The 18,308-nt window shown below is 41.5% G+C and overlaps 1 protein-coding gene across 1 annotated transcript; it reads left to right on the top strand.

Annotated features, from left to right (window-relative positions):
* The first annotated feature begins 384 nt into the window (after positions 1-384).
* LOC118392076 (ubiquitin carboxyl-terminal hydrolase 17-like protein B) lies at positions 385-12,606 on the top strand. Its single transcript, XM_035783708.2, has 12 exons — positions 385-522; positions 792-883; positions 6,985-7,096; positions 7,372-7,493; positions 7,699-7,769; positions 7,854-7,976; positions 8,349-8,444; positions 8,571-8,699; positions 8,948-9,076; positions 9,184-9,221; positions 9,333-9,367; positions 9,534-12,606. Exons 2-12 carry the CDS (start codon positions 811-813, stop codon positions 10,727-10,729), a joined length of 2,124 nt encoding a protein of 707 aa, XP_035639601.2. The 5' UTR covers positions 385-522; positions 792-810; the 3' UTR covers positions 10,730-12,606.
* The last annotated feature ends 5,702 nt before the right edge of the window (positions 12,607-18,308 follow it).

Below are 18,308 nucleotides of genomic sequence, written 5' to 3'. Positions count from 1 at the left end.
TTGCATGGTGCGATATGAATGATTGCCAAGTTCAAACTATGACTAAGTATCGAAACAATGATAAAACAGGTAGATTGACCGGTTATCTCTTCAGCATTTGCACAGCAGTTGTCATTGTAAACAATAATTTGTTCTTAACTGACTTACCTAGTTAAATAACGGTTAAATCAAATTAATAAACAAACAAACTGATGCCTATTCATGTGATGATGGATAGTACCGTTGTAGCTTGGACATAATGACACATTTATCAATTATATAAATGGACATGCCGATATAATTAATTGAAATGGCCAATGAACAACGGTAAATATTGCAGATTAGGCTACACCTTTACATTATATCGTTCTGTTGACTGACAGGAAGGAGTATCTGAAATAGAAAGTGATGATTTATGACTAGGAGAGATGACAGTTGCACTATAATAGCTTTCGTTTTCTTCGAAGCTGACAACAAATAACCATAGACCAAAGCGCACCAACAATATATATTCTAAGCGGCTGCTTCTTTTCAAATATACTGGTAAGATTTAAGTAAATTTCACTAAACTATTCCGCTACCTTGCAATGTAAAAATTGTCAAAGAAACACTCAGAACGCGGAACAGATCAATCTCAAAACAAAATGTTCCTTCTTTCCAATGACAGCCTTTTAACTTGAGTCCGTATATTTATTGATCAAATAGTAGTAGACTCGTTTCTCCTATCGTTGGTGTAAAACCTTCAAGATGTGAATTCGAAGTACGAATGTAATCGAACAATTTAACAAAGTCCCATGTTTTCCGTTCAACAGCTCATACGTGGATGAGAGTATGGATTATTTAGACATGATGGATCCCTTTCGGATCTACCAACACTATTATCCAAATGAGAACGTGAACACAGGTAAGCCTGTTATACAGTTGAACTCGACATAGAACTACTTTATTTTATTAGTTCCAAATGGCAGTCATACAACTGCAATAATATACATTCACATACACATACAAATATTGGGGTTTGAGAGACATGTAGGCTACCTTTATCCAGTGGTGGAAAGAGTACCCAATTGTCATACTTGCGTACAAGTATAAATACCTCAATAGAAAGTTACTCAAGTAAAAGTGAAAGTCACCCTGTAAAATCCTACTTGATTAAAAGTATTTGGTCCTAAATATACTTAAGTATCAAAAGTAAATGGAATTGCTCAAATATACTTAAGTATCAAAAGTGAAAGTATAAATAATTTCACATTTCTTATATTAAGCAAAGCAGGTGGCGCCATTTTCTTGTTTTAAAAATGGGGCACACCAACACTCCAGCACATCATTTACAAATTATGATTATTTGATTCATTTGTGTTAGTGACTATGCCAGATCAGAGGAAGCAGGGATGACCGCGTGTCCTCCTGATAGTGAATTGGACCATTTTCCTGTCCTGCTAAACACTCACAATGTAAATAGTACTTTTGGGTGTCAGGGAAAATGTATGGAGGAAAAGTTAATTATTTTCGTTGGGAATGTAGTGAAGTAAAAGTTTTAAAAATATAAACAATGAAGTAAAGTACAGATACTCCAAAAAACGACTTAAGTAGTACTTTAAAGTACACCACTGCCTATAGCTTACACCACTGCCTATAGCTCTAACTCCAAAAAGTTTTGGGACACTGTAAAGTCCATGGAGAACAAGAGCAACTCCTCCCAGCTGCCCACTGCACTGAGGCTAGGCAACACGGTCACCACCGATAAATCAAGGATAATAGAACATTTCAATAAGCATTTCTCTACGGCTGGCCATGCTTTCCTCCTGGCTACCCCAACCCCGGCCAACAGCTCTGCACCCCCCCGCAGCTACTTGCCCGAGCTTCTCCTTCACCCAAATCCAGATTGCAGAAGTTCTGAAAGAGCTGCAAAACCTGGACCCATACAAATCAGCTGGGCTAGACAATCTGGACCCTCTCTTTCTAAAATGATGTTCTGTTAAACCTCTCTTTCATATTGTCCGAGATCCCTAAAGATTGGAAAGCTGCCGCGGTCATCCCCCTCTTCAAAGGGGGTGACACTCTAGACCCAAACTGTTATAGACCTTATCCATCCTGCCCTGTCTTTCGTAAGTCTTTGAAAGCCAAGATAATAAACAGATCACTGACCATTTCAAATCCCACCGTATCTTTTCCGCTGCGCAATCCGGTTTCCCAGCTGGTCATGGGTGCACCTCAGCCACGCTCAAGGTACTAAACGATATCATAACTGCCATCGATAAAAGACAGTACTGTGCAGCCGTCTTCATCGACCTGGCCAAGGCATTCGACTCTGTCAATCACCGTATTCTAAACTCAATAGCCTTGGTTTCTCAAATGCCTGCCTCGCCTGGTTCACCAACTACTTTGCAGACAGAGTTCAGTGTGACAAATCGGAGGGCCTGTTGTGCGGACCTCTGGCAGTCTCTATGGGGGTACCACAGGGTTCAATTCTCGTGCCGACTCTTTTCTCCGTATATTTCAACGATGTCGCGCTTACTGCTGGTGATTCCCTGATCGATCTCTACGCAGACGACACCATTCTGTATACATCTGGCCCTTCTTTGAACACTGTGTTAACTAACCTTCAAACAAGCTTCAATGCCATAAACCACACTCCTTCCGTGGCCTCCAACTGCTCTTAAACGCTAGCAAAACCAAATGTTTTCTATTCAACCGTTCGTTGCCCTCACCCGCCCTGCATCACTACTCTGGATGGTTCTGACCTAAAATACGTGGACAACTACAGATACCTAGGTGTCTGGCTAGACTGTAATCTCTCCTTCCAGACTCATATCAAACATCTCCAATCCAAAATCAAATCTAGAATTGTCTTTCTATTTTGCAACAAAGCCTCCTTCACTCATGCCGCCAAACTTACCCTAGTAAAACTGACTACTTTGGCGTCATCTACAAAATAGCTTACTATACTCTACTCAGCAAATTGGATGTAGTCTATCACAGTGCCATCCGTTTTGTTACCAAAGCGCCTTATACCACCCACCACTGCGACTCGTATGCTCTAGTCGGCTGGCCCTCGCTACATATTCGTTGCCAGACCCACTGGCTCCAGGTCATCTATAAGTCTATGCTAGGTAAAGCTCCGCCTTATCTCAGCCCATTGGTCACGATAACAACACCCACGCGTTCCAGCAGGTATATTTAACTGGTCATCCCCAAAGCCAACACCTCCTTTGGCCGCCTTTCCTTCCAGTTCTCTGCTGCCTGTAACTGGAACGAATTGCAAAAATCGCTGAAGCTGGAGACTTACTTTTCCCACACTATACATAGTCCACCTGTAAATAGCCCACCCAATCTACCTACCTCACCCCAATATTGTTTTTATTTACTTTGCTGCTCTTTTGTACACCAGTATCACTACTTATGCACCACCATTTGCTCATCATCATCTGCTCATCTATCACTCCAGTCTTATACTTTGCTATTATGGCCTATGTATTGCCTTACCTCCTCGTGCATTTTGCACACACTGTATATAGACTTTCTTTTTTTCTGTTGTGTTATTGACTGTACACTTGTTTATTCAATGTGTAACTCTGTGTTGTTGTTTCTGTCGCACTGCTTTGCTTTATCTTGGCCAGGTCGAAGTTGTAAATGAGAACTTGTTCTCAACTAGCTTACCTGGTTAAAAAAAGGTGAAATAAATAAAAAATAAAAATCATATATAGGCCTACACCAGTGGTGTAAAGTACTTAAGTAAAAATACTTTAAAGTTCTACTTAAGTCATTTTTGAAGGTTATCTGTACTTTAATTTACTATTTATATTTTTGACTACTTTTACTTCACTACATTCATAAAGAAAATAATGTACTTTTTACTCCATACATTTTCCCTGACACCCAAAAGTTCTTGTTACATTTTGAATGCTTAGCAGGACTGGAAAATAGTCCAATGCACGCACTTATCAAGAGAACATCCCTGGTCATCCACACTGCCTCTGATCTGGCGGACTCAATAAGCACAAATGGTTCATTAGTAAATGAAGTCTGAGTGTTGGCGTGTGCTTTTTCTACTTTTCTACTTCAAATCAAATCAAGGTTTATTTGTCACGTGCGCCGAATACAACAGGTGTAGTAGACCTTACAGTGAAATGCTTACTTACAGGCTCTAACCAATAGTGCGAAACAAAGGTATGTGTGTGTGTGTGTAGATAAGTAAAGAAATAAAACAATAGTAAAAAGACATTTGAAAATAAGAGTAGCAAGGCTATGTACAGACACCGTTTATTCAGGCTTATTGAGGTAGTATGTACATGTAGGTATGGTTAAAGTGACTATGCATATATGATAAAAAGAGGGGTTGGCGGATGGTGCGACACAATGCAGATAGCCCGGTTAGCCAATGTGCGGGAACACTGATTGGTTGGGCCAATTGAGGTTGTATGTACATGAATGTATAGTTAAAGTGACTATGCATATATGATAAACAGAGATTAGCAGCAGTGTAAAAGAGGGGTTGGGGGGGGAAGGGGCACACAATGCAAATAGTCTGGGTAACCATTTGGTTACCTGTTCGGGAGTCTTATGGCTTGGGGGTAAAAACTGTTGGGGGTAAAAACTGCGTTTTTGTCCTAGACATGGCAGTCCGGTACCACTTGCCATGCGGTAGTAGAGAAAACAGTCTATGACTGGGGTGGCTGGGGTCTTTGGCAATTTTTAGGGCCTTCCTCTGACACCACCTGGTGTAGAGGTCCTGGATGACGGCTGACAGGCAGCTTTGCCCCAGTGCTGTACTGGGCCGTACGCACTACCCTCTGAAGTGTCTTGCGGTCGGAGGCCGAGTAATTGCCGAACCAGGCAGTGATGCAACCGGTCAGGATGCTCTTGATGTTGCAGCTGTAGAACCTTTTTAGAATCTGAGGACCCATGCCAAATCTTTTTAGTTTCCTGAGGGGGAATAGGCTTTGTCGTGCCCTCTTCACAGCTGTCTTGGTGTGTTTGAACCATTCTAGTTTGTTGGTGATGTGGACACCAAGGAACTTGAAGCTCTCAACCTGCTCCACTACAGCCCCATCGATGAGAATGGAGGCGTGCTCGGTGCTCCTTTTCCTGTAGTCCACAATAATCTCCTTAGTCTTGGTTATGTTGAGCTGGCACCACCCGGTCAGGTCTCTGACCTCCTCCCTATAGGCTGTCTCTTCGTTGTCGGTGATCAGGCCCCACTGGTGTGTCATCTGCAAACTTAATGATGGTGTTGGAGTCATGCCTGGCCATGCAGTCATGGGTGAACAGAGAGTACAGGAGGGGACTGAGCACACACCCCTGGGGAGCTCCAGTGTTGAGGATCAGCAAAGTGGAGATGTTGCTACCTACCCCCACCACCTGGGGGCGGCCCGTCAGAAAGTCCAGGATCCAGTTGCAGAGGGAGGTGTTTAGTCCCAGGTTCCTTAGCTTTGTGATGAGTTTTTAGGGTACTATGGTGTTGAACGTTGAGCTGTAGTCAATGAATAGCATTCTGACATAGGTGTTCCTTTTGTCCAGTGTGGAGTGCAATAGAGATTGCATCATCTGTGGATCTGTTTGGGTGGTAAGCAAATTGGAGTGGGTCTAGGGTTTCTGGGATAATGGTGTTGATGTGAGCCATTACTAGCCTTTCAAAGCACTTCATGGGTACGGACGTGAGTGCTACATATCTGTAGTCATTTAGGCAGGTTGCCTTTGTGTTCTTGGGCACAGGGACTATGGTGGTCTGCTTGAAACATATTGGTATTACAGACTCAATCAGGGACATGTTGAAAATGTCAGTGAAGACACCTGCCAGTTGGTCAGCACATGCCCGGAGCACACGTCCTGGTAATCCGTCTGGCTCCGCAGCCTTGTGTATGTTGACCTGTTTAAAGGTCTTACTCACGTCAGCTACGGAGAGCGTGATCACACAGTCGTCCGGAACAGCTGATGCTCTCATGCATGCCTCAGTGTTGTTTGCCTCGAAGCGAACATAGAAGTGATTTAGCTCATCTGGTAGGCTCGTGTCACTGGGCAGCTCGCGGCTGTGCTTGCCTTTGTAGTCTGTAATAGTTTGCGAGCCCTGCCACATCCGACGAGCGTTGTAGTATGATTCAATCTTAGCCCTGTATTGACGCTTTGCCTGTTTGATGGTTTGTCTGAGGGCATAACGGGATTTCTTGTAAGCTTCCGGGTTAGAGTCCCGCACCTTGAAAGCGGCAGCTCTAGCCTTTAGCTCAGTGCGGATGTTGCCTGTAATCCATGGCTTCTGGTTGGGGTATGTACGTACAGTCACTGTGGGGACGACGTCCTCAATGCACTTATTGATAAAGTCAGTGACTGATGTGATGTACTCCTCAATGTCATCGGAAGAATCCCGGCACATGTTCCAGTCTGTGATAGCAAAGCAGTCCTGTTGTTTAGCATCTGCTTCATCTGACCACTTTTTTATAGACCGAGTCACTGGTGCTTCCTGCTTTAATTTTTGCTTGTAAGCAGGAATCAGGAGGATTTACCAAATGGCGAGGGAGAGCTTTGTATGAGTCTCTGTGTGTGGAGTACAGGTGATCTAGACATTTTTGCCCTCTGAGTTGCTAATTTAACATGTTGATAGAGATTTTGTAGAACTGATTTAAGTTTCCCTGCACTAAAGTCTCCGGCCACTAGGAGCGCCTCCTCTGAGTGAGTGGTTTCCTGTTTGCTTATTTCCTTATACAGCTGACCGAGTGCAGTCTTAGTGCCAGCATCTGTTTGTGGTGGTAAATAAACAGCCACGAAAAGTATAGCTGAGAACTTTCTAGGCAAGTAGTGTGGCCTGCAATTTATCACAATATACTCTACTTCAGGCGAGCAAAATCTAGAGACTTCCTTAGATTTCGTGCACCAGCTGTTGTTTACAAATATGCACAGACCGCAGTATTTAGCCTAGCCTAGACGACACAACACAATATAGCTACTGTATGAGCTGCCTCTCTGTCAGTCATCATGCCACTAATTATTCATATTCTGTCCTTATTTTAGACAATAAAACCATACCCTATTATGGTTTGCACAATCAAGGGGCAACCTGTTATTTGAACAGTGTGCTGCAGGTCCTCTTCATGACTAAGGGCTTCAGAGAGGCTGTGGAAAGGTTTGGGTACTCCTACTCTTTTGTCACATTTTCTGTTGGGAATACAAAAAAAGCCAGGCAATTTACTGATAATTGTCAAAAGCTTTTCAAAACTGGTAACAAGCTATGCACTTTTGGAGATATGCAGTAACCAAGTGGCCTCTATCCCTAGTGGCTATAAGAGTACATATATTGGCTATTGACAATAATAATATGAATCTTAACTGCCAATAAGTTATTAGGAGATGTTGCTAATAAATATTACAATGTATTGTTCTTAAATGTCTCCTTTACAGCCAAGAGCAGGATAATGTTGAACAGAACACTTTTGATCTTCAGCTGAAATGTTTATTTGAGACTTTAAAGAAAAAACAAGCTCACACTAAAGATGTCACATCAAAACTGGGCATTGAAAGGGGTAAGTCAAGCAAAAGTAATCAGAGCTGAGAAATAATCCGCATTTTAAGTATCAGCATAGGTGTACAGGCACTTTAATAGCACGGTATTTGATGACACAATTGAAAATAGTATTCTTTGAAGTATAACTTATTGCCTTAATGTAGCACTATCATTCATTAAATCAAAGGATGTACCATTACTTGTTTTTATTGCTTCTAATGCAGTGTTCGAGCAAGGGGATGCTGCTGAATATTTTGAGAGGATTTTAAGCAAGGTCAATCCGGATGTGTCTAAGGTATTGCTTCGCTCAACAAATGTAGGTGCAATTCAATGTATAGAAATGATGAAATTACAAGACTGACAAAAGTGTGTTTTTGAGATATTTCAAGGACATTTGAAGCACACTGCCACCTGTTCTATATCTGACCGTCATGTGAACAGTGAGGAAGTTGGTCCATTTTGGACTGTGCCTCTCTCTATGGAAGAGAACCACTACAGTGTGGTAGGGAAACATCTCTTTCACCTGTTATAGCAACTCTAACATGTTATACATGGGCTGTTATACAGGCCTGTCAAATACTTCAAATGGCATGTAGTATGCAATGTGTCTTCATGAAATGTAATTGTAGTTGGCATGTGCAAATTTTGTATTGTAAAAAAATCTATATACATCTACTTAAATGTTTTTGAATTAACAGCATATTTGTTCAGTGAGAATGTATTTACAAAAAAAAGCAAATTAATTACATTTAGTATTGTATGATAATGATGCCAACATTTGATATTTTGTGACAAATTGGTTGAGGCAAATAACACTGTACCGTTGGGCTGCTGACGTTGGAGGTGCAAGATACAATATTGTTTGCTTTTTCAGAGAGATGGTTTTGAGGAATTTTTCAAGTCTTCAACTGTCAGTGGTGACAATCAGATGTACTGTGACCACTGCGATGGGAAAACAGATGCAATCCTTGTGAGTAATGGTATACAATCAATTCTCAATCAATATGCTACATCGATACTAAAAAAGGTAACACTGTCAAAATACTATGTTACTGGGTCTTCTAGAGGTGTGATAAGTGTGTTTTGGTGTCTCCAGACATGTAAGATGGTACATCCCCCAGAGATTCTAACTCTGCTCCTCAAGAGGTTTGAGTTTGACTACAACAGGATGTCTTATGTCAAAATTGAGAGCTGTGTGGAGGTGCCTCGAATGTTACAGACAAAGGTAACTATAAAATGTTCTTTTATACAGGTTATTATGTTATAAAACACTTTTTCATTAAGTTGTATGACTTAGGTAGTAATGTTAATTGCCTTTAAAAATAGAGTAGGATTGTAATATGTGTTTTCAGTGTGTTCCTTTATAGCCCTCCTCCTCACTGTACCTTTCCCTACTTTTGGCCCTATCTGAAAAAGCTCAGGGATTTTCCTGTTCATGGGCGACGTTTTGATTTACTCAATGTGTCTGAACAGGACTGTGACTATGAACTCTATGCAGTTGTGGACCATGTGGGAAGTCTAAGAGGTGGACATTACACTGCTAGAATCAAGTCCTATGATGATCACAACTGGTATGTGTTCGATGACAGCTACGTCACACAGGTAAGGGATACTTATCTTTTTAAAATCTAGAATATATCACCCTGCTATTTCCTCAACATGCATACCATCCCTAGTTATAGTTGAACACTGCTGCTCCTCTCTTACAGCTCAATTCAAAACCATTTGAACAAGATGGGAGTTTTAGGTAAATATAGATGTGGGTGCGCTTTATTTGCAAACTTGTGTCCATTTAATTAAGTGTAATTGTCAAATTAGAAAAGCCTTGAAGTAACTCATTATTATTCCATTACTGTAGGTCCCAGAGTGCGTACCTGCTTATGTACAGGAAATGTAAGTTAACAAATGTGAATTGTCTTTATCTATGTGGTTCTGTTTTATCCATGTCATTCATGTGATTCTACTTCTCCAAAAGATCAAACATTCCTCTATTTGATCAATCACAGTGAACCTGTGTTACTTACCTCTGTCACTCTGTCAATTTCCCTCCGTTTCTAAGTGGATTCTCCAGATCGTCAGATGAACCATGAAACCGATCACAAATGTTCACTCAGTGACTCTCAACAATCCACTCCTTCCTGTTCCTTTGAGATGGGAGCCAGCGGAACAAGAGAAGAAGAAGAAGAAGAAGAAGAAGAAGAAGAAGAAGAAGAAGAAGAAGAAGAAGAAGAAGAAGAAGAAGACAGAAAAGTTCAATCAAATCAATCTATCAATCCAGTTGACTTGGTAGGGAGAACAGAAGCTGTCCCAGAGGAAAGACAGGATGATGATGGAAAGGTTGGTGATATGATAAGACAGATGAACATCAAAGATATGAGTGGAGAGGATAACGTTGTTGCTACTGATGATAAAGACAATTTGTTTAATGGAGAGAAAGAACAGAAAGTAGGGGATGATGTTGTTGGACAAAAAGAACAGGAAGGTGAAGTGGCCAACGTTGAGATGCAAATGAATGATGAAGGGAGCAGGGAAGAGGGAATGACAAGAAAGTATCATGGTGTAAAAGGAGAACTGGAAGAAAGGGAGGAGGAAGGTGGACAGAATCGAAGAGATAAGGCAAGGAAAAGGGAGGTTATAGTTGTGGATGTTGTGGATGAAGCTGGACAGAATCGAAGAGATAAGGCAAGGAAACGGGAGGAAATTGTTGTGAATGGAGATCATATCTTGGAAAATGGAACAGAGGGTGATGTGATGAGTAGAACGGAGGCGGTTGTGACGGACAGAGATGGAGATGATAATGAGAGAAAGAGGAATAGAGATGGTGCAGAAAAGACAAAGCCAGGTAGAATAATAGATGACACTGGGGATGGTAGAACAGCAAAAAAAAATGGTGGTGAGTTAAAGACAATACAGGTTGAAGTGGCAAAGTTAGGAGAGGATTGTGATGTGACAACGATGAGCCAAACTAACCACAGTAAATCTCCCAGTTCAGTTCATATGTTTCAGAACAGACTGACAGACATCCCAGAGGAAACAACCACATGCTTTTGCTTCAAGAGTATAAGAGGGAGAGGGGAAAAGAGGAGTGAACATGACAAAGGGAAGAAAGGGAAATTGGAGAAGAGTAGAAAAGGTGAAAGGAAGAGTATGTTAGGAGGGCAGAGTAGAAAAGAGAAAAATAAGGAAAAGGCAAATAGAAAAAAAATTGAAAAGAGAAGAGAGGAGGAAATAAAGAAAAGCTCAAAGAGAGAATAGAGGAGAAAAAGAAGAACCCAGTGGGAAAGAGAAAAGGTTACCTTTATAAGTTTAAAATTATACTAATAAATAGAATTGAATGAAAATCATGAGAATGGTTCTATCTCAAAAATTAAGTAATGAACTTTGATGGTATTCTCAATTGAACCAAACAAGGATTAGTGGGACAGCTGTGATAAATTGCTCTTCTAATTTTGCCAGACTGACATGGCTTGGCATTGTGCTTGTGTATATAGATTCAAACAGAGCTATAGTGGGCACCGGTTGTGATAATGAAATAATGGTAATGGCATTAACTTCGGATCTGAATAATGTAAGGAATCATTTTTGTAATTTATACATTTAATAGAATTTCAAACTGGATTCAAATGACCCTTTTTGTCTCCCCCTGCTTCACACTACCGGCTCAAATTCAACCCACATCTTAGAAACTTTCACTTTCCATCTTTCCATAACACATGCTTGATGTCACGGTTCAGTTCACCAATTCAGTTCATGCCATTGATCCTTGAACATCTCTGATACAGAATCATCATAATCACTGTTGCCTTGCAAAGAAGATATGATTGGAACTCGAAAACATTATACTTTTATTGAAGTGGTGGATTATTTTGATCACATTCTCTCAGGCTGGCTAGATGTTTATAATCCCAGAGTGCACAGACTTAGGTACACTGACCTGGGATCTAACCCTGACCCTTTGACTATCACCTTGGCAATAGGTCACAAAACAGGAAAATATCAAAACAGAGACAGGTCATTTCTGATCATGTGATTGACTACACCTGATACCTGCCATATACAGGTGTACTGGGATGTCCCTGGTTGGCTCATGTTCTCTTCCCTTAGAGTTGACCTAGTTTAACTTTCCACCCTTTTGTCCTCTCATTTATAATATGCTACACACACACACACACACACACACACACACACACACACACACACACACACACACACACACACACACACACACACACACACACACACACACACACACACACACACACACACACACACACACACACACACACACACACACACACACACACACACACACACACACATTAAAATACATCAAAGAGAAGTAGTGCTCATTATCTGGTCCCCAAGTTGCCACACCAATAACAAACAATACTATTTACTGTGCCACACAGATTGCAAAATAGTTGGCAAGAGATTTTTGATGTACCGATTCCATGGTACAGGGTGTTTGAGCTGATATATAAAACAACGCAAGATTCAAGACTTCGTGCTTTTCAGCTAAAATTATTATATCGAATTCCTGCCACCAACAAAATGTTGAATATTTGGGACATAAAATCATCGAAGCTCTGCAGATTTTGTTTGTGGGGATCCAGAATTAATAGACCATTTATTTTGGTATTGCCCTCAGGTTTCTGGTCTGGCTGAAAATGCATAGCATTGATCTAAAATTGACCCTATAAATAGTACTGTTAGGAGATCTGGAGAGACTGGGTCAGTCAATTACTAATATACTAATACTCTTAGTAAAAGTATTTATCTTCAACACGCAGTCTGTAGATTCTATTCGATTAGATAGATTGAAATTGTACGTTAAACATCATAGCATAGTTGAAAGATATGTGTTGCGTAGAAACACGAAGTGGGTGGCCAGCAGAGATAGATGGGATGGGCTGATGGAAGCTGAGGGTTGGTGTGTGGAAATGGAGACAAGTGGGAGTGGAGTTGCTGTGTGAGAGAGAGAATGATGGTCAAAAGATAACAGGGAAAAAAGCCTAAATAAAACATAATAAAAGTACATTTGAATGACACTAAGTGGCAGTGTTTTTACAACTAATGCCGGTTTGCCTGAGGCTGATGCCGTGCAGGTGTTTGTACACATGCATATACACACACTCTCATTCAAATAAACACGTACAAGAACACACACATACATGTAATGGAGCCAGACCTGCACACAAACATATACAGTTGGCATTGCTGTTATGATTTCAGTTGTCCTTGATGTCCTTTGTTTTAAATGTATAATCTTCTTAATTTTTTTTTAAATTTTTGCATTGTTGTTTGCTGTTTTCTTCTGTCTTTTCCTTTTTTCTCTTTAGTTCATTCTCTTTGTTGGTGCGTTGGGGGGGTTCATGGGGGTGGGGAATGGAATTGATTGTGTTTTTTTTTTCCGGGGGGCTGTGGGAGGCGTCTCGAAAAGTTGAGGGACAGCTATTGGTGAACTGTGGGGGGATCTTGGACGGTTTGTGTCTCACAAGTTTGTGATCATGAAAAGGAAACTATGACATATATTTTATATCATTATCATGCACACGCACCCTGACACATAAGTATGGCTCTGTTGCGGAAAGACTGATACGTGTTTGATAGTGTCTTGATGCTGTGTTGTTTGTCCTTCGTGTTCTAATACTTTAATGTTACACCTTCCTTGTGTTTTTTGTTTAAAAAACAATACTATTTACAAACACTCTACAAATCACCCTTGCTCTGAACATATTGAGCCATAATGTAGAATGATGTGATTCTATAGCAATCGTTGGGCTCCTGAATTTGTGAACAGCCAAACCGTCATCCCTTTGTATGTCAATATTATTCTACTGTATGTCGTCACTATCAAGAGTTAATCAAATATATGTTTGTCATCTCATTTATATCGTGTTGTGTCTGTGCTTCTTTATTAATAAACTATACTCACAAAAGTAACCCATTTCAACCTGTTTGTTCGTTTGTTGTCCATAATAATGGAACATTGTATACCAACCTTTTTTAGTCCTAATAAACCTCTTATTGTCTGAGTACAATATTTTTGAAGTTTCTGATCAATCTTTGTACCAGTAAAACGTCCTAGTGACATGTTTTATTGTATGAACCCCCAACAGTCCCTATCAGCACATAACATGGTAGGCATTGGGGTTTGTGAGACATGTACCTATATCCTACATGCACACAAAACATATCACATACCGTAAGGACGTGTACACTGAGTGTACAGTCATGGCCAAAAGTTTTGAGAATGACACAAATCTTAATTTTCACAAAGTTTGCTGCTACAGTGTCTTTAGATATTTTTGTCAGATGTTACTATGGAATACTGAAGTATAATTACAAGCATTTCATAAGTGTCAAAGGCTTTTATTGACAATTACATGAAGTTGATGCAAAGAGTCAATATTTGCAGTGTAGACCCTTCTTTTTCAAGACCTCTGCAATCTGCCCTGGCATGCTGTCAATTAACTTCTGGGTCACATCCTGATTGATGGCAGCCCATTCTTGCATAATCAATGCTTGGAGTTTGTCAGAATTTGTGGGTTTATGTTTGTCCGCCCGTCTCTTGAGGATTGACCACAAGTTCTCAATGGAATTAAGGTCTGGGGAGTTTCCTGGCCATAGACCCAAAATATTTATGTTTTTGTTCCCCATGCCACTTAGTTATCACTTTTGCCTTATGGCAAGGTACTCCATCATGCTGGAAAAAGCCTTGTTCATCACCAAACTGTTCCTGGATGGTTTGGAGAAGTTGCTCTCGGAGGATGTGTTGGTACCATTCTTTATTCATGGCTGTGTTCTTAGGCAAAATTGTGAGTGAGCCCACTCCCTTGGTTGAGAAGCAACACCACACATGAATGGTCTCAGGATGCTTTACTGTTGGCATGACACAGGACTGATGGTAGCGCTCACCTTGTCTTCTACGTACAAGTTTTTTTCTGGATGCCCCAAACAATCGGAAAGGGGATTCATCAGAGAAAATCACTTTACCCCAGTCCTCAGCAGTCCAATTCCTGTACATTTTGCAGAATACCAGTCTGTCCCTGATGTTTCTCCTGGAGAGAAGTGGCTTCTTTGCTGCCCTTCTTGACACCAGGCCATCCTCCAAAAGTCTTTGCCTCACTGTGTGTGCAGATGCACTCACACCTACCTGCTGCCATTCCTGAGCAAGCTTTGTAATGGTGGTGCCCCGATCCTGCAGCTGAGTCAACTTTAGGAGATGGTCCTGGCTGGACTTTCTTGGGTGCCCTGAAGCCTTCTTCACAACAATTGAACCGCTCTCCTTGAAGTTCTTGATGATCCGATAAATGGTTGATTTAGGTGCATTCTTACTGGCAGCAATATCCTTGCCTGTGAAGCCCTTTTTGTGCAAAGCAATGATGATGGCATGCGTTTCCTTGCAGGTAACCATGATTGACAGAGGAAGAACAATGATTCCAAGCACCACCCTCCTTTTGAAGCTTCCAGTCTGTTATTCAAACTCAATCAGCATGACAGAGTGATCTCCAGCCTTGTCATCGTCAACACTCACACCTGTGTCAACAAGATAATCACTGACATGATGTCAGCTGGTCCTTTTGTGGCAGGGCTGAAATGCATTGGAAATGTTTTTGGGGGATTCAGTTCATTTGCATGGCAAACAGAGACCTTTCAATTAATTGCAATTCATCTGATCACTCTTCATAACATTCTGGAATATATGCAAATTTACATGCAGCAGACTTTGTGAAAATTAATATTTGTGTCATTCTCAAAACTTTTGGCCACGACTGTACAAAACATTCTGAACACCTGTTCTTTCCAGGACATAGGTGAATCCAGGTGAAAGCTATGATCCCCTATTGATGTCACTTTTTAAATCCACTTCAATCAGTGTAGATGAAGGGGAGGAGACAAGCTAAAGAACGATTTTTAAGCCTTGAGACAATTGCAACATGGATTGTGTATGTGTTTCATTCAGAGGGTGAAGGAAAAAGACAAAAGATTCAAGCCAGGCCCTGCTGTTACCTAATTTCCCAGTGATAATGCCTTGCATTACGCCTGGGAAGAAAACACTTACATTTGCTAAACTTGCCATGGCTCAACCATTGGCTTGACTAACCCCATGGCCATATTAGTCGTTTTTCCGCCCTTTGCTGCTATAACCGCAGGCGACCTGCTTCCATTCAGCCACAAGACCATTAGTGAGGTTGGGGACTGATGCAGCCCTGGTTCGCAGTCGGCGTTCCAATTCATCCCAAAGGTGTTCGATGCGGTTGAGGTCAGGGCTCTGTGCAGGCCAGTCAAGTTCTTCCACACTGATCTCGACAAAACATTTCTATATGGACCTCGCTTTTTGCACCGCGGGCATTGGCATGCTGAAACGGGAAAGGGCCTTTCCCAAACTGTTGCCACAAAGTTGGAAGCACAGAATCATCTAGAATGTCATTGTATGTTGTACCATTAAGATTTACCTTCACTGGAACTAAGAGGCCTTCGCCAGAACCATGGAAAACAGCCCCAGACCTTTATTCCTTCTCCACCAAACTTTACAGTTGGCACTATGCATTCGGGCAGGTAGCGTTCTCCTGGCATCTGCCAAACCCAGATTAGTCCGTTGGACTGCCAGATGGTGAAGCGTGATTCATCACTCCAGAGAACGTGTTTCCACTGCTCCAGAGTCCAATGGCAGCAAGCTTTACACCACTCCATCCGACGCTTGGCATTGCGCATGGTGATCTTAGGCTTGTGTGCAGCTGCTCAGCCATGGAAACCCAATTCATGAAGCTCCCGACGAACAGTTATTGTGCTGACATTGCTTCCAGAGGCAATTTGGAACTCGGTAGTGAGTGTTGTAACCAAGGACAGACAATTTTTAAAGCCATTCCACTGACAATGTTTGTCTATGGAGATTGCATGGCTGTGTATTTGATTTTATACACCTGTCAGCAACAAGTGTGGCTGTACTAGCTAAATCCACTCATTTGAAGGGGTGTCCAAATACTTATGTATATATAGTGTAGAAGCATCATGAAACCTCTAACACAAATTATTTGACTTGGTGAAAAGACAAGGTTGGCTCAACTTACCCATTTGGCTCCAGTTACACTCCTAGAAAAAAACTGTTCCAAATGGTTCCACATGAAACCCAAAAAGATTCTACCTGAACCAAAAAAAGGTTCTTCACAGGGTTATCTTATGGGGACAACCGAATAACCTTGATAGGTTCTAGATACTGTAGCACCTTTGTTTCTAAAGTGTACCCCACCTTACTGTACGGTGACTACTGCAATGAGAAAAACAGATGCAACCTTTGTGAGTTATGATATTTAGAATATTCAATCCTTCAATCAATCCTGATAATTGTACCAAAAGTTTCTCAAAAAGATAACATTTAGAAAAATATTATTCTAGAGCTGTGACGATAGTGTGTTTCAAGGGGTGAAATCGTGGTGTAGATATTGGGGGGGACAAACTGTAGACAGAGGTTCAAGGGGGCTCTCCCCTGGAATTCCTTTGACATTTTTGTTGCTATTGGCAGATAAAAATGTGCTGTTTTATAGCTCATTTCATGCAATTCTTCACATTTTGCCATAAGGATGAGGGAAAATATTGCAGTTTTAAAGTAACTGTCCAGTGAAAGTCGCAATTTAATAAGTTAATGATAATAATGTTGTTGATTCATTCCTATACTTGTATTTGTGGGCAAAGCATAAATTGGAGAGAAATACTTCCAAAACCCCACCTCAATCTTGATGATGTCATCCCCCTAAGGAGAATGAGCTGGCCAATCAGCGATCTACTCGCATTAATATTTTTAATGACCGGTATATGTCCCCAGCATTGGTATTACATTTAAAACAAATTATTGGGAGGGACAAACAAAATCGATTTGTTCTGAATATTGGAGGGGATATTTCTCCCCCATCCCTGTGGCAATTTTGCCTACGGTGTGATTTGGGTACATCCACACCAAGATATTCTTGCTGCTCCTCAAGAATTTTGAGTTTGACTTATCACAAGATGTGATTTTTTATTTATTTTAATTTTATTTGACCCCCTTTTTCTCCCCAATTTCGTGGTATCCAATTGTTAGTAGCTACAACTCCCGTATGGTCTCAGGAGAGACGAAGGTTGAAAGTCATGCATCCTCCGATACACAATCCAACCAAGCCGCACTGCTTCTTAACATCCAACCCAGAAGCCAGCCGCACCAATGTGTCGGAGGAAACACCGTGCACCTGGCAACCTTGGTTAGCACGCACTGCGCCCAGCCCGCCACAGGAGTCGCTGGTGCGCGATGAGAGAAGGATATCCCTACCGACCAAGCCCTCCCTAACCCAGACGACGCTAGGCCAATTGTGCGTCGCCCCACGGACCTCCCGGTCGCGGCCGGTTACGACAGAGCCTGGGCGCGAACCCAGGGACTCTGATGGCACAGCTGGCGCTGCAGTACAGATTGCATGGCTGTGTATTTTAGCTAACCCTTCCCCTAAACTAGGGTTGCCAACTGTCCCGAATCAGCCGAGATGTCCCTTATATTGGTCTAAATTGTTTTTTCCCATCCAATCACAGTATAGCGTAATTGCACCAATTCCTGCAAAGTCATTTCTGTTGTTGTTTGGTCAATTTGGCATATCAAGGAAATATGGATAAGCCTGCAAAAAGGAAAAGACTGTGCAGCTACAACAATTCTCAATTGGCCGAGGAGGGGAGAATGACCTAACTCAGCATGCATCCACAGAAATACACAAGAAGGCAAGTGAAGCCTCGTATGTGTACCATACGGTTAAACACGGACTCAGCAACGACAGCACCGAGTGTCTTGTTAAGCTCAACGGTGCTTTGT

The sequence above is a fragment of the Oncorhynchus keta genome, chromosome 13 (assembly GCF_023373465.1).
Source record: "Oncorhynchus keta strain PuntledgeMale-10-30-2019 chromosome 13, Oket_V2, whole genome shotgun sequence".
Taxonomy (NCBI): domain Eukaryota; kingdom Metazoa; phylum Chordata; class Actinopteri; order Salmoniformes; family Salmonidae; genus Oncorhynchus; species Oncorhynchus keta.
This window is presented reverse-complemented; position numbering and strand designations above follow the sequence as displayed.